We start from the raw sequence: 16,303 nt of genomic DNA, 5'->3' as shown, positions 1-16,303 counted from the left end.
ACAACCATTTCTGAAAACAAACAATTTGGAATTATGCAAATAAAATGACTAAAAGTTCATACCTTCTGAACCAGAAATTCCATTACTGGACTTATAAGCCAGGGAAGTCATTTATGATAAAGTCCCTATATACTTCTAAATATGTATAGCAATACTTTTTTGAATGGCAGCTAAAAGTCAGAAACAAAGTAAATGTTTATCAATTCAGCAATAGCTAAAGAAATTGTGATACATGTGATAATGGAATATTATTGTCCTATAAGAAATGATGTGTGCTGAATATGTAAAGCATGGAAAGATATATATGAATTGACACAAAGTGAAGTAGAATCAAGAAAATAATACAGCAATAATGTAAATGGAAAGAACTACACATCAAAAAATTAAAATGAGCCTAACGAAATTATAACAATCAAGTAGAACTCAAAAGAAGAGATGAGAGGACACCTCCAGTCCACCTCTTTGGTGAGGTAGTAGATCTACAAGTATTACACACTGCACGTTTTCTCAATTTTTCAATGTATTAATTCAGATGAACTGATTTTTTTTTCTATTTAAAAACACTATCTGTGATACAGTATATGACTCTTGGGAAGGGGAGAGGGAGAAAGAGAAATGTTTGAGATAAGTAAGACAATGTAAAAAACAGAAGACATCAACAAAAACTTCCTAAAACAAGAATTTATCAAGTGCTTATTACCAGGGTATTGATATAGGACTGGAGCTCCATAAGAGACTACAACTGTATACATAGAACTGGGAGTCATCTGTCAGAGATAAGTGAATTGACAAGCCAGTGACATCATCAAAAAAAGTACAGAAAAAGAAAAAGGCCTCTGACATAAAATTATTTTGGGATATATCCATAGATTGGGGGGTGGGGGGTGGGAAATGGACAGTAATCCAGTAAAAGAGGTTGAGAGAAAGAAGAGAGACAAAAGTAGGATAACTAAGCATGAACAAATATCATTAAAACAGAGAAAAGAGTAATTCAACCATTTTCTCTCATTTCTTTCTCATAACAATCATTATCAAATAGCAAGAGTATGTATTAACTTTCTTAAGCATTAAAAGAAGAGCTTGAAAAATCAAGCCTAGCTATTAGGAGCATAGGAAGGAGCAGAATATAATGGTATAATATAGTAAAAAAGATGAAGTCACTCAGCTACCCTACAGCACATTTAAGAAGAGGGACAGAGTGAAAGGAGAGAGAGAAAATACAGTATATGGTAATGGGGAAGTACAAATGGAGGGAGTTGCGATCAGCAACTAAAGGAAGGTACTGGAAGGAAGGAAAAGGAGATGAAGAAGAAGCTAAGAAATTTCACATAAGAGTCAAGAAAAAGCTTTTTCAATGGAGTGGAAAGGGAGTAGGCAAGGGGGAATGAATGAGCCTTCATTCTCATCAAAAGTGGCTCAGAAAGGAAATAATGTACACACTTAATAGGGTGAGAAAATCTATCTCACCCTAGAGAAAAATGAGAAGGATGGGATAAGGGGGAAGGGAAGGGGGGGATAGGTGATAGAAGAGAGGGAAGATTGAGGGAGAGGATACTCAGATACAACACATTTTTGGACAGGGTCAGAATGAAAGGAGAGAGAGAATAAATGAGAGTGGGGAGGAAATAAAGTGGAGATACATCTAATAATAGCAACTGTAGGAAAAATGTTGAAGCAACTTCTCTGGTGGACTTATGATAAAGAAAGCAACTCACCCCAGAGTCAGTGACATTGAAATCTGAACACAGACTGAAGTACAATTTTTTTTTCTCTCTCTCTATTCTTGAGGTCTCTCATCTTCTTCCGGGGGGGGGGGGGGGTATGTTTACTCTTATAACACATTCAATTTACATCAATGTATGGTATGGAAACAATGTAGAGACTATCAGACAGCCTTCTGTGGGTGGGGAGGGAAGGGGGGGGTGGAAATTGAAGAATTCAGAGCCTTGAAAAAATGATGAATACATATTACTATTGTATATAATTGGAAAATAAAATGTTAAAGTAAAGAAAAACACAATAAAAGAGAAAAATCAAGCCTTCAAAAATTTTAGAGCCTCAAATGGCCTTAGAGATTATCTAGTTTAGTTCTTTCATGTCAGGAATGAAAGAACTAAGGCAGAAAAGGAGAAAGTGGAGGTTGAAGAAAGGTAGAATTAAAAAATGAAGCCATGTATTGATTCTCAATCAAGTACTTTTTTGATATTTTGGTACTTCTGGATGAAAAATTCAACCTGATAAAGAAGTTTTTCCAAGTTGTTAAGATTAGTCAGATCTTGCTCTGCTCATCTAAATTTTAAGAACTTAGGGTAACATACAGGACAGGAGACAAAAGTCCAACACCGACTTAAGTAAAAATTTGTGCCTGTGAGATTACAAAGAAAAAAAATAGACCCTGTCCTCACAAGGAATGTCATAAAACAAGTACAGTAAGAACTAGAACACAGAATAAGCTCATAAGAAAATTGCAAGTGCAAAAAAAAGAAAAAAAAGAAAATTGCAAGTGCTAAAGTGGTTCAGACAATCACTAAGCATGACACAAAGTGCCATAAGAATTAAACAAGCAATTTTTACATTCAGTGTCTTTTCAATATGGATATTTTTCCTGAATTTCACTGTTTGTTAAAAAAAGGGGGGGGCCTAGGTGGTGCAGTGGATGGGGCACCGGCCCTGGAGTCAGGAGTGCCTGGGTTCGGGCCAGTCTCAGACACTTAGTGATTGCCTAGCTGTGTGGCCTTGGGCCAGCCACTTAGCCCCATTTGCCTTGCAAAAACCTAAAAAAAAAAAAAAAAAAAAAAAAAAAAAAAAAAAAAAAAACCCCAACAAAAAAAGGGGGGGAGGCAATAGAAGAGAAATGTGGCTTTATTTTCACCCCATAAAAGGTAAAAGAAAGGAGTAAAAGGGAAGCCAACCTGAAGAGGTCAGTGGGAAAGGTTTTCACTTCCACAAGTCAGGGTTAGGCAATTACTGTATACTGTGTATTTCCCCATGTATAAGACACAGCCTTTTTTGAAAAATTTGGTGTCTAAAAACTGGGAGCATCTTAAATAGTGATTGTAGATAATTTTACTTGCATTTCCAGCTTTTTCACACTTGTCTTTGCACTTGTTTTGCATTTGTTACCAGTATATTAGGTTAAGTTTTGCCACATTGTGCCCAGGAATAGCTGAGAAAAGATTTTCACACAGTGCTGAATTCAAGTTTAAAGTGATCCAATTTGCAAAAGTGGATGAAAATTGTGCTGCTGAATGTTAGTTTGATCTTCCTCCAACTGAAAACAATTCAAGACTGGCTATGGAAGAAGAAACCCAACTGAAAGTGCCACAGCAGAAGGCCATGAGTGGCAAGTCAGCCAAAAGGCCTAATTTAGAGAGGGAATTGAAGAGATGGATTGAAGGGCAAAGGGCAATTGGAATTCCTGTGTCCACAAAGATGGCTCATCAGGAGTCAGAAGAATTGCTGATGAAAAAGAAGTGACTGATTTCAAAAGAGACACAATCAGGTTCATAAACTGGAATGGACTAAGCATGTGTCCACATACCAGACTTACCCAAAAGATGCCTGAAAGCTATGAGCAGAAGGTCCTTGAATTTCACAATGAATAAAACTTGAGTTCAATAACTTTATGCAATACATTTTTTTTTTCAAATTTTGGGCCCCCCATATTAACTGGTCTTATCCATGGGGAAATATGATACATTGGATTGGCTCTAAACAGACAGGGTGGAGGAGTTCCCAAAAGCACAAGAAAGTCATGCTTATTCACAACCCATATCTTGCTTAAGTTCCAACTCTTTTTTGAATCAGCCAGTTAAACCCAGGATCTGAGGAATATTAAAGAGTCTAGGTCACAGGCTAATTTAAATAAAACCTTCTCTAATAGATGTCAATTTATAGATGTACAAAGCAAGTTTTTCCATATTTTCATAACAGACTAGAAGGCAAAAATATTGGATCATTGCATCAAGATGCAAAGCCTTTTTATGTGAAGATCTGTTTTTAAGACAATCCCCCTTTACCCCACACATAAATATTCTTACTCTAACTCAATGTACCTTCAATCTTTTTTTCTAACCCTCTTATTTCAATTCTAAGATTCAATCTATAAAGCTTAGATAATATATATTACTTTCAGAATCAATAGTTTTGGGATCTATCATTTAGAATATTTGAAGTTGACTCTTACTATAAAAGAATATGATATTGATAGTTTCTTTAATACAGAGATCTCAATCAAATATATATATATATATATATATATATATATATATATACACACACACACACACACACACACAAATAAACATACATATAGCCATCATGTTCTGCATTCTAAGCATAGCTGTACTCCAAGTTCAAAACTCATTGCACCATAAAGGAACCAATCATATCTCCCATAATTCTTGCCAGGCTAAGCATTTCAGGCAAGAAGAGTGCTATATTAAAAAAAACAAGGACAGCTGGATAGTCCAATTTGACTGAAGTGAGGAGTTTGTCTAGGAGAGCATTAAAAAAAATATTTTCCTAAAGCCCAAGTCTATGTTCTCCCCCAAATCAATAAAACTTTTAATGGTTCCATGAAGATAAAATACAAAATGCTTTTGTTTATCATTTGAAGTGATTCAAAACCTGATCTTTTCTTACTTTTCCCATCTTGTTACTCTCTCTCTTCCCCTTCATGACCTTTACTCTCTAGCTCTACTAACCTATTAACTCTCCCTTGGAGAAAACATTCCACCTGTATTAGTTACCCCAATACCTTGACATCCTTTGTATTAGTTACCCCAATACTCTGATATGCTTTAAGAGAGTTTAAAAAGTGTCTTTCCCAGTTGTTCCTCCCTCCCCAAAACTTTCCCCTTTCAATGTTACCTTCCATTTACTCTGTGTATGTCTATATTTTTTACATGTTGTCTCTCATTAGAACTTAAGCCACTTGAGAGGAGGGACTTCTTTGTCTGTCTTAAATTCCCAAAATGCTTGGTACAAAGTTATTGCTTTAAAACAGTATAATGATGAATTGAAAAGTAGTTTGGGTCCTGATTGTACAGGTTCTTGAATGAATTGCAAAAAAAAAAAAAAAATGGAGATTATGCTTTAGATAACTCAGAATCATGGAAGATTTCTGAATAGGAAAATGAAAAGATAAAAGCAGTGGCAGCAGGTAGGATATATTATCAAAAGAAAGAACTGAGGCAGAGATAAAGAAGCCTATTTTAACAATCAATCGATATTAAGCATCCAATATGTTACAGGGACTCTTATAAACTAACTCATAGATCATAAATTTAGAAGTAGAAGGGGACCTTGGAACCAACAAGTCCAACTCCTTCATTTTTACAGAAAAGAAAACTGGTGCTAAAAGGAGTTCAGTGATTTGCCCAGAGTCACCCAGCTAGTGGGTATGTATTTCCACTCAAGTCTTCCCAGTTCTGTGTTCTATCTACTATGCCACCTAGCTTGGGATACAAAGGAAAAATAGAAAAAAAGAAAAATCAACCCCTTCCCTCAAGGAGTTTATATTCTACCTGATACAAAATAAACACAAGATAACTTCAAAGAGAGGGGGGAAACTGGAATTATCAGGAAAGACCTCAAGTAGAAAGTGGCTAAACTTTTCTGGAAATCAGAAATTCATCTAAATGGAAAAGAGGAAGTACTTTTTATTCCTGATGTGACTGCCAATCCAGGCAAAGGTGGATAGGAAAGTAAGCCAGGAATGGGATCATAGGAGCCTTGATTATAGAAATACTAGGGGTCCAAAAAAAAAACAAGGAAGGAATAGTCAACAAGAATTAATTTCCTACATGGAGGAAAAGAGAATAAATTATAACTCAAAAGGTTTTTTTCCCCGGGCAAAGATTAGTATTGCCACTAAGCAGCACTGTATTATAGAGAAAACAATGGATTAAGAGCAAGGAAATCTGGGTTCTAGGTTCAACTCTGCACTTATTACATCACATGATCTTATTCATAAGGTGATAATGCCAGGCCCAGACAGGAAGCTAGAAACAAGGTCATGGAAGGGACTTTAAGAGCAATCAAAGGCAACCTCCAGTGAGTAAACAGGTGGTTAGTAAATGCATGCTAATAGACTGAAATCAGTAATAGCTGACATTATCTCATTGGGCTTGACAACAATCCTATGAGGTATTTTATTTAAATCAAATCTTATCTCTCTCTCAGCTATCCTTACTTTTTATTCCTGATGATGTCTTTAGACTAAGATAAACCATATAAAAACTACAATAATATTGTAAACACTAAACTTTGTAGTCTTTCCCAATTAACACTTGAGTCACAGTTCACTGTATACATAGACCTTTTTTCTAAAGGCCACCAACATCTCTTTTGATCTCTGAGAAAAAATATATCAACACTTTATACATCACTTGACTACATGTGACCAGTTTGCAAACAAAAGCATATATTTGTTGTCAGAATCTTTCAACTGAAATATGCTTTTCAAAGTCAACTCAAAAGGATTGGAAAAGATATTTTGTATGCAATTTTGTATGGAATTGTATTGTACTGAAACCAATTACTAATTAGCAAGTGTGATCCTTTAAAATTCATCCTGAACACCTGGTACTTCACACCCTTTGAAAAGCACAAAGGCAGAATTGAAAGTACACAATTCCTCTTCTAAAAAAGCTTCTAAATTACCCTTATGTATCAGCTCAGTTCTAACTCACACTGGACAGTAACATTAAAACACAGCAACTATGTACTGAAATTGCTTCAACACATAAATTGTGGCAGAGCTGTCATTCTTTCTTGAGAGGAAGAGACTCACAAAAATTCAATCCCCCACTTTTACTTAGACAATGTTTCACATTCAACTTCTCAGGGAGCACCTTTTGAGAAGCTGATAAGAGTGGGCCAAAGGCAATCCACCAGCTTCACAGACATACACTCAGAAAGGAATAAAACAAAATGAAAAATGGATCATAGTCATTGTGGGTTTTTGTGTGCTTGTTTCACTTTGATCATCATTATGCTCAATTCTATTGCAAACAACTACTATAATGAGTGTAAAAATGTCTACAGTGTGCAAAATACTACATCTCATTTGACCCTCACAACAACCATATAACAACTCTTAATTCTTATTATCACTGGAAACAAAGTGAGGTTTTAAAAAGCTAAATTATTTTCCCCAAGGAGGTTACCAAGCATATGAGGTAGAATTTTAAGCCAGACTTCTCTATACTCCAAGACCAGTACTCTTCCCACTATACCATAATTCTTCCCAATATATACAATAAATACTTATTATGCTGGGTCCTGCCCTAGGTGCAGATGGTCTTCTGGTCTAAGAATCCATACCAACAGCAATCTTACATGGGAAGGAAAGTTAGGGATAGCTAAGGAAGAGATAGCTTGAGAAATAAGAGAATATAATGAGAATCACATTAGATCAGAATTCTTAACCTTAATCTAGGAACTGTAATCTTGATCTATGAACTTGCTTACAGTATATTGATAATTATATTTCAATATAACTGGCTTCTTTTGTAATTCTATATGATTCATTGGATGCATTTTAAAACATTTTTGAGAAAGGATCTATTTAGGCTTCGCCTAACTGCCAAAAGGGTCTATGACACAAGAAAGATTAAAAACTCCAGGACTAGATGATCCCTAAGGCCTTTTCCCATTCTAAATTCTTTAATTCTGTGCATACATGTACCCCTCTCAAAGGAAGTTGGAAACAAGGTTATTTGATACTTAGTGTATAAAGGAGTAAAGCCCATATATGAAGGTCCAATTTCAAGCTTTCAATTTTCTATATGTTCTTCTGTCCCTCTAATCTAACACTGCAATGCAACTGCTGAACAAAGCAATTTGAAAGAAACTTTGTTCACATATTATGGAAGAGATTTTTTATATCCTCCTGAAATAATCCAAAGTATTTCTAATTAACATCTCAATTTACATGCTTCTTAAAATAGGAGATCTTTCAAATATGCTTTTTCTCTTCTTTCGTAAAAAAGTTTGTTTGAAAACCAGTTAAGAAAACTTTTTCGTCTTCTCACATCATTAAGGTTCCACTGATTCATTTCAGTTCTATTCTCGTTCTATTAAGGGAGTTTCACTTCTTAGTTTCATGCTATATAGTTTGAGTTGTAACTATGCTAGAGAAAAATATTCATATATGAACCAAAAATCAAGTTATCTTTTTCTTATAAGGAAAAAATGAAAACATTTTCTCATGAAGTATAATGTAATTTATCAAAAAGGTCAAACCTGACTGATGCCACTGTCTGAAGCAAACCTGCCTATCAAGAAGAAATAATGTAACTAAGATGCTGGTGTCATCTTTGAGTTTCTCAAACTTGCTAAATTACTGTATTCATCTTATCTTGTTTGTTACTAACAAGAGCTAAAGGAACTTGGGACAAAACATCTTCATTAATTACAGGTATTTACCCTGATCATAGAACTGCACAACCACCTCATTAAAACATTAGAAACCAAGTCCAACCTAACCTCACCTAAACCCTCCCATAACAATAAGATTAATCCTTCCACCAGAACCAGGATCTAATTCTTTCCTTACTCCTACATAAGTTTGCTCAGTTTTTCCTTTTCCATCATGTACTTTCCATCTCTCTGTCTCCACTAACTAGTGTCTCTCTCTCTGCCTAAAAACTTATTTAATATTAACCATCCCCTATCCTAGGAAAAGTCTTCCTTTAATCTATCTAATCATCCAGAAAAGTTTCCATCTCTTTCCTCTCCTTTTCACATAATTGTCTTCTGTCAAGTCAGTACAATAAATAAATAAATGCCTCACCTTCTATAATTCCTTGCAGTCTAATTTCTCCCCTACCACTCTACTGAAACTTATCAAAAGCCAATACCAGACTCCTAAAACTTAAACACAAGAAGTGCTCGTTTTTGTTTTTTTTTCTTTCAGGTTTCACTCTCTTTGACCTTTCTAGCGTGTCTAACATATTAAGTACTCCTCTTCTGTGGATCCATCTTGGCTTCAGAGACACTACATTCATCCTACTTCTTGACATGAACGTTCCCCAATATTCTGACCTTGGCATTCTTTTCTCTCTACACCTTTTCTTAGCAATCTTATTTATTTGTGGCTTTAAACTACTATTTCTTTGTATCTGTTTCCCTAATTTTTATCACTAACTCTAACCTATTTCTGACTTCCCCAATCCCAAATCAAAATGCCTACAGAATTTGTCTAATACAATGTTTCATCAGTCACTCAAATTGAAGATAGAACTATATCATCTATTCCCCTAAATGTAGACTCCTTTCTTTAACCTATTTCTCTCTGTAGAAATGCTATTCACCAAATTTTCCATGCACAAAAACTTCATGTTTAGTCTTCTCTCAACCCTACCCACTCATATCCAATTAATCAATCAATACAACAGTTCTTAAGCATCTATTCTGCACCATGCCTGTACTGTGCACAGAGAGTGCTGAGGATACAAAGAATGAAACAATCCCTACTCCCAAGAAACATGGAATTTAATTGGAGGAGACAACAAGGACACAAACCAGTATATAAGAATAAAAAGACAATAAAGATACACAGTACTGAGGTAGAGAGTTCATTAATATCTTCATGGAATGAAAGAGCAGGAAAGATATGTTAAAAAAAAAAAGTCTGAGGGGAGGTTAGGTGGCATAGTAGATAAAGCACGGGCCTTGGAGTCAGGAATACCTGGGTTCAAATCTGGTCTCAGACACTTAATAATTACCTAGCTGTGTGGCCTTGGGCAAGCCACTTACCCATTTGCCTTGCAAAAAAAAAAACCCTAAAAAAAATGTCTGAGCTATGTCTTGAAGAAAGAGAAATTCTATGAGGCAGATATGAGGAGGGAAATGCATTCCAGTCAGAACAAAGGCATGATAATGGGAGATGAAGTTTCATGCATGAAAAACAGAAGAAAAAACTCGTTTGACTAGATCTCAGGGTATGGGAAAAGAAGTCGAAAATTTTCAATGAAACTCGAAAAATAATGTAGAACCAAGCTCTAAAAGGCTTGAAAAGTTAAATAGAAGTATATATGTTCTATTCAAGAGGCATCAGGGAACTATTCTGTAGGAGAGTAACACTGTCACATGTTTTTAAAGAAAATCATTGGGCAAATGATGACCAAAACCTAGTAATCATAACCTTACAATCTCTTTCAAATCCCTCCCTTGCTACCACCAACAGACCTTCATTATTATTCACCGATATTATGACAAAAAAAAAAACCCTAATATGCCTTTCCAACTTCACTCTGTCCTCTACAATCGGGCTATATCACGCCTTTCCTTTAAAACTTTAATAACCTCCCTAGGAAATAAAATTCACATTCCTTTACCTAGCATTCTGGTGCCATCCTACCTTTCCAGTGTTATGTCATTTTACTGACCTTCCTGAACTCTGAGCTTCAACCAAAATGGAATAATCACCCAAATATGTTTTATCCTTCCCTACATCCATGTCTTGTCCCATGTTTCCTTTTATGGCAGGAGCATCCTCTCTCCCACTCTACACCTCCCATTAGAACTGTCTAAAAGTGGAAACTATCTGTGTTAGTATCTTATCCCCTCCAAGATACTGCAAGATTCATGAGTACAGAAATAAACTTTTAATGATTATTTATCACATTATTCACACAACTGCCTATTTAGAACAATTTTTAGGAAAAATGACCTTGAAAAATAAAATATTAAATAAGAAAAATCTGTTGGTAAAGGGAAAAAATAAAATCACCTCTCACAGAAAAAAAGGAAAAAAGAAAATGACCTGTTTGATCTGCCATGTTTTTGCAGAACGAATTAATGACATTAGACAAGGTATTATATGCTCATAATATATTAAAAGTCACATTATTCCTGGCATTGCAGTGGATTCAACAGGGAAACCATACCTAACAAAAGACTAATTTCAGTGTCTATGAAGGAACAGTAAGAGAGACAAAAGCAAAAGTGGTTTATTATCAAAACTGAATTAGAAATGGAAAATGGGAATGAGAAGCCCTGAGCCGAAGACTTTATCCTGGCTCTTCTACTGACATGCAATGAGACTGTGGGTAAACCCTTTTCCAGCTCTGACCTTATCTCATTTGTTTTCTCAATGCCTCCTTAGGTAATTATATATTATAGTTATTGGAACATGGTCAAATCTCCCCTCCCCCCCAACAGACACTCTAAGTTCCATAAAAGAAGAGCATTGTCTTATATGAACTTTGACTTTTTCTCAGCCAGGCACAACCATCTACACAAAGCTGGACTTGAAAAATGGTTGGTTAAGTGAATTACCCAATCTTTACTGAAAAAAGCATTTTTATAAAATGTAAAGTGTTGTATACTAGTAGGCTAATCTTTTGTTAATTTGTTTTTGCTTGGAAGCATGATTTCATCCACATAAAGAGCTCCTACAGGATCCAACAAGGCTAATGGGCACCTTTTCTGCCACTCAGTCTTAGAAAGTTGCCTGGGTCACATGAAGAGTGAGTACCAGGATGGGCGCTTGAACCAGGGCATCCTGAACTAGCAGACCAGCTCTCTAGCTACTCTGAATACTACTTCAAATGTAGCCTTTTTACAGAAAGAAAAGTTAATTTGGAGTAAGAAGACCTAAGTTCAGTTCCCAGCTCTGCCATTAACTGTGTGACCATTGACAAGTCATTTTTAGAGGCCAACCTCCTTTTATTCCTCTGTAGAATGGCATCAATGATACTTGGACTATCTCAAGTCTTTATAAGGAAAGTGCTTTGCAAAGTATTAATGTCATACAAATATAAGCAATTATTAGTAGTGTCTAAAAGTTGGTTGACTGTTTCATACTTCTGGTGAATTTTCATCACTTTCAAATCTAAGGTCCTCAAAGGACCATCTGGGTTGGAATGATCAGGTTTCTAAGATTGGTATGAGACATCTTTAAAAAGGTATTGCACCTCTGCCCACCCACAGCCATGGCCTCATTTTGTTTTCCATCATGCTAAAAGAGGTTCAGAGGAAAAGTTCTCAGATGTGAAATGACTACCATAAGTTCACTACCATTTTCTCACCTAGAAGGACATTAAAAAAAAGAACATTGTGGTGCCTTTTATACTATAATAATTTATAATGTCAATATAGCTTTTAAAAGTTCACAACCAGGGCAGCTACGTGGCTCAGTAGATAGAGCAGGGGTCAGAAGGATCTGAGTTCAATTTCGGAATCAGGCGCTTAATACCGACTTAGCTGTGTGACTTTGGGCAACTCACTTAACCCCATTGTCTTGACAAAAAAAAAAGCTTACAACCACTGGTTAATTATAAACCTAAACTAGAGATTTTTAAGTACTGATAATCTCTACAATTTCAACTAGACACTTACAAATAAGTGAATAGCTAAGACCATATCCCACTTAAAGGCCAAGAATGAGCAATTTCATTAGAGAAGCATAGAACTTTAGGGCTAGAAGAGACCTTGGAGATTAGACCCTAGGTTTTACACAGTCAGAACAATGAGAAAGACTTCATGGATTAGAAAGATGGCAGAACTTGAAGTCAGAAGACCTAATAATCATGAAGAAACTCAATTCTACCTCCTCCTTATCCTGCATACCTGTGAGTAAATCACTCAATTTCTATGTGTCTCAGTCTCTCCATCTGAATTTGATCCCCTCCAAAATAAAGATTTTGTAAAATCAAAAAAAAGAATGGCAAGTAAAATATTACTTACTAAAATACATATTTATAAACTTAAGCTTTTGCAATGGCTACAAAAGTTTAGAGATTAATATTGCCTTTTAGTCAGGTGTCATGATTTTAATCTATACATTTTTTAAAACCCCACAATTAAGACAGGAATGGGATTTAAAATCAAGTATCAACTCTTAGGATATTAAATTCAATATATTTTTTACCAGCACAAAAAGAACGAGGCCCTGGCTGTGAGTGGGCAAAAAAAAAAGCAAAGAAACAAAGAAGCAATACCTTTAAAAAGGCATTGGAGGTGGCTAGGTGGATAAAGCACCAGCCCTGGAGTCAGGAGTACCTGGGTTCAAATCCGGTCTCAGACACTTAATAATTAACTAGCTGTTTGGCCTTGGGCAAGCCACTTAACCCCATTTGCCTTGCAAAAACCTAAAAAAATAAAAAATAAAAAGGCATTTGGAGGGGGGAAGTAGGTGGTGCAATGGATAGAGCACCAACCCTGGAATCAGGAGGACCTGAGTTCAAATTAGACCTCAGACAATAAGTGCCTAGCTGTATGGCCTTAGGCAAGTCATTTAACTCCATTGCCTTGCAAAAAGCAAGCAAAAAAAAAAAAAAAAGCATTTCATACCAAACCTAGAAACCTGAGCATTCCAAACCAGATGGTGAGCTATGTTTGCTTTCCAAAGCAAAAAACTCATGGAGTCTTCAATATAGCCATCCAAAACATTCCAAAAGGATGACACCTAAGGAAGATGCTATAGCCATACTAAGCATTTGTATGGCATTCAACACTTAGCTAAGGTCCCAAGAATTTGATAAATAGTAAAAACAGCCAAAAATCACAGAATTTCACTTGCAAGAACCTCAAAAACTACCAAAACCCTGCTATCTAATCTGTTTGAGATGTTCTTGTAATACTTGAAAGTGAAACTTAATACTTTTCAGAAAGATCTTCTAAGTTGCTCTCTTCCCTTTCTCTCTCCCTTACCTCACCTCAAATCTCCTTCATCTTAAATCTTCTTGATCCACTTTCTCTAACTACACCTGAGTTGTCTTTCATTCCTACACTCCTCACCAGCAATTTCACCAATCCCTTCCCTTAAGTATCTTGAAGCTAGAACGACCCTTAGAAATCATCTAGTCCGGGGGATGGCTAGGTGGCTCAGTGGATAAGAGCACCGGCCCTGGAGTCAGGGGTACCTGGGTTCAAATCCGACCTCAGACACTTAATAATTACTTAGCTGTGTGGCCTTGGGCAAGCCACTTAACCCCATTGCCTGGCAAAAAAAAAAAAAAAAGAAATCATCTAGTCCCACAACCTCTCAATTTACAAATAAGAAAGTGAAGGCAGAGAGAGGCTGAGGGACTTGCCCAAGGTCGGAATGCTAACAAGCCAGCAGAGATGGGGCTCTCCTACCTTCAATTCCAAAGCTCCTACCCACCCACCCCAAGCAAAGGAAAATACCTTCTAATAGTTAAGATTGTTATTGTACAGCACGCTGCCTCCATCACACCACACACCTCCCCTCCTCTCATAATCACTTCTTTCATTTCATTCCCCCACCCACCCCCTTCATCTGTATGCTCTTAAATACCCACTTGGAATCCTTAAGTTGGGGAATGAGGCAAGAGAGGAATCACTCCAAAAAGGCTGAGACCCAGAAGGCATGATGAAATCACATTCAGCAATGTGAGGTAAGGATCCTGACCCCCTCCACAGGGAGAAGGGATCTCTAGAGAACACCCCCACTTCAACCACCGCCACCTCACCACCCTGAAGTATCCAAGGAGAAAGGTGACCCTCATGGAACGGTAGAGATCCCTGGGTTGGGTGACTCTCGGGGGGCACTAACGGGTCTCCTTTAGAGCTAGCTCCCTTAGGGAGGAGAGGTCACCCACAAGTTCCTATGAGCAGTGTGGGCCTGAGGATCACAGAGGGCACCACCAGGCTCCCACCCCCCGCGAGGACCAGGCTGGAGGGCAGCGTTCGGGGGACGGGTGGTGACCAGGGCGAGTCCTCAGAGGGCAGTGGGGAGGAAAGGGGGCTGGGGGGGGTGAAAGCTAGAGAAAGGCGGCGTGTGTGTATGGGGGGCAGCTGTGAAGCCTTAAAGGTGACTACGGGACTAGAGTAAAGGGTGGGTGACTGTGAAGCCCCGGGGGGTGGCACGAAGGGGAAAGTGGGGGGTCGGGGAGGTGCACGGAGGGATGGGGCGGGGAAGGGCGCCGGGGAGGCCGGGGCCGACGTGGGGGGGGGGGGCAGAGGAATAACCACGAAGCCGGGCGGGGGGGCGGCTATGCAGCCCGGAGGGGAAGGGGTGCCCCTGGGGGCGGGGGGGCGCCCCGGGGCTCAGGGCCCGCAGCGGGGGGCTGGGGAGGGCCGAGGACGGGGCGGCCTCCCTCGGGGAGCGCGGCCGCGCTCACCTGCTGCGACGGCAGCTCCACATGCAGAGCCCTGGACGGGGCGGCGGCGGGGCCCGGCGCCGGCGGGGACGCCCCGCTCCCGGGCGAGGCGGCGGCGGCCGAGCCGCTCATGGCGAGCCCGGGGCTGCCCCGCGCTGGCGCCCGCGCCTCTCCCGCATCCGCGCCCCGCGGCCCGCTCCGCCTCCTGCCGCTCTTCCTGCTCCCGCCTCCTCCGGCGCGCTGGCCTCCCCGGCGGCCCCGGCAGCCGGCCGACGGGTCCCCTCCGGGCCGCCGCCACCGCTCCTCACGGAAGGGCCAGAGGACCGCAGTGCAAAACCTTTCTCCCGGGCCGGCCGCTGCCGAGAGCCGGAGCGCTCATTGGCCCGGCTCCACCGGGGGCGGGACCACAGGCGGCCTCGGGGCCCCGCTATTGGACAGGCGCCCCGTCGATCACTCCCGAGGAGGACCGGGAAGCGGGGAGGGGAAAGGAAGCCACCGAGCGGCCTAAATTGCGTCGCTCGAGCGAGACCGAAACCGGGGGGGGGCGGGTTTTGATTGGTCAGCGGCCTCCCGCGAGGGCAGAGCCTCGGGACAGGAGCCGTTGGCTTATTGGTCGAGGTCGCCGTCGCTCGAAGCAAAGGGGCGAGAGAGGCAAGAACTGAAGGGGTCGAAGGAGGAGCGCTCTGGGGCTCCCCTGTCACGTGCGGGTGGCCCGTAGCGTCACCCGAGTAATGACAGTCTATATTCCGAGCCACTTCCGCCCGGACAGAGTTGCCATAGTAACGCGCCACCTAGGGAGAGAGGCGGGACCGAGAAAGGTAGCCGGCTCAGGCAGCCCTGGGTGCTAGAAGACACGTGGGGCCCGGCGGCCGCGCCGCGCGGACCTGGACTAGCCGGCCCCGCCGCGCGGACCCGGACTAGGCAGCCCCGGACTAGCCGGCCCCGCCGCGCGGACCTGGACTAGCCGGCCCCGCCGCGCGGACCCGGACTAGGCAGCCCCGGACTAGCCGGCCCCGCCGAGCCCCGCTGCCTGGCACGTGATCACCGTCCGTGGATGTGCGGGCTCGGAGACCGCGGGGGCCACTCCACGTTCCAAGCCTCAGTTACCAGGACAAGCCTCGTAGAAGCTTCCAGAAGAGCCTGCAATCTGACCGAACAGCCCATCTAAGCGCGATAAAGCTGACACCCCTCAGTAGCTGGCTAGTGTGCAAAGTATTTCTTTATCC

At 40.2% G+C, this 16,303-nt stretch overlaps 1 protein-coding gene across 2 annotated transcripts in view; it reads right to left on the bottom strand.

Annotated features, from left to right (window-relative positions):
* Positions 1-15,420, bottom strand: part of UVRAG (UV radiation resistance associated) — a 383,712-nt gene extending 368,292 nt beyond the window's left edge. Inside the window, exon 1 of one of the 2 annotated variants that reach the window (XM_074216910.1) lies at positions 15,099-15,420. In XM_074216910.1, the coding sequence (XP_074073011.1) occupies positions 15,099-15,209 (111 nt within the window). In that variant the 5' untranslated portion in view covers positions 15,210-15,420. The remainder of the gene's footprint in view (positions 1-15,098) is intronic. The other variant, XM_074216911.1, reaches the window with a different exon arrangement.
* Positions 15,421-16,303: the final 883 nt, after the last annotated feature.

Source organism: Macrotis lagotis, chromosome 1 (assembly GCF_037893015.1).
Source record: "Macrotis lagotis isolate mMagLag1 chromosome 1, bilby.v1.9.chrom.fasta, whole genome shotgun sequence".
Classification (NCBI taxonomy): domain Eukaryota; kingdom Metazoa; phylum Chordata; class Mammalia; order Peramelemorphia; family Peramelidae; genus Macrotis; species Macrotis lagotis.
Note: the sequence above shows the minus strand (reverse complement) of the source record. Positions and strands in the feature narration are given on the sequence as shown.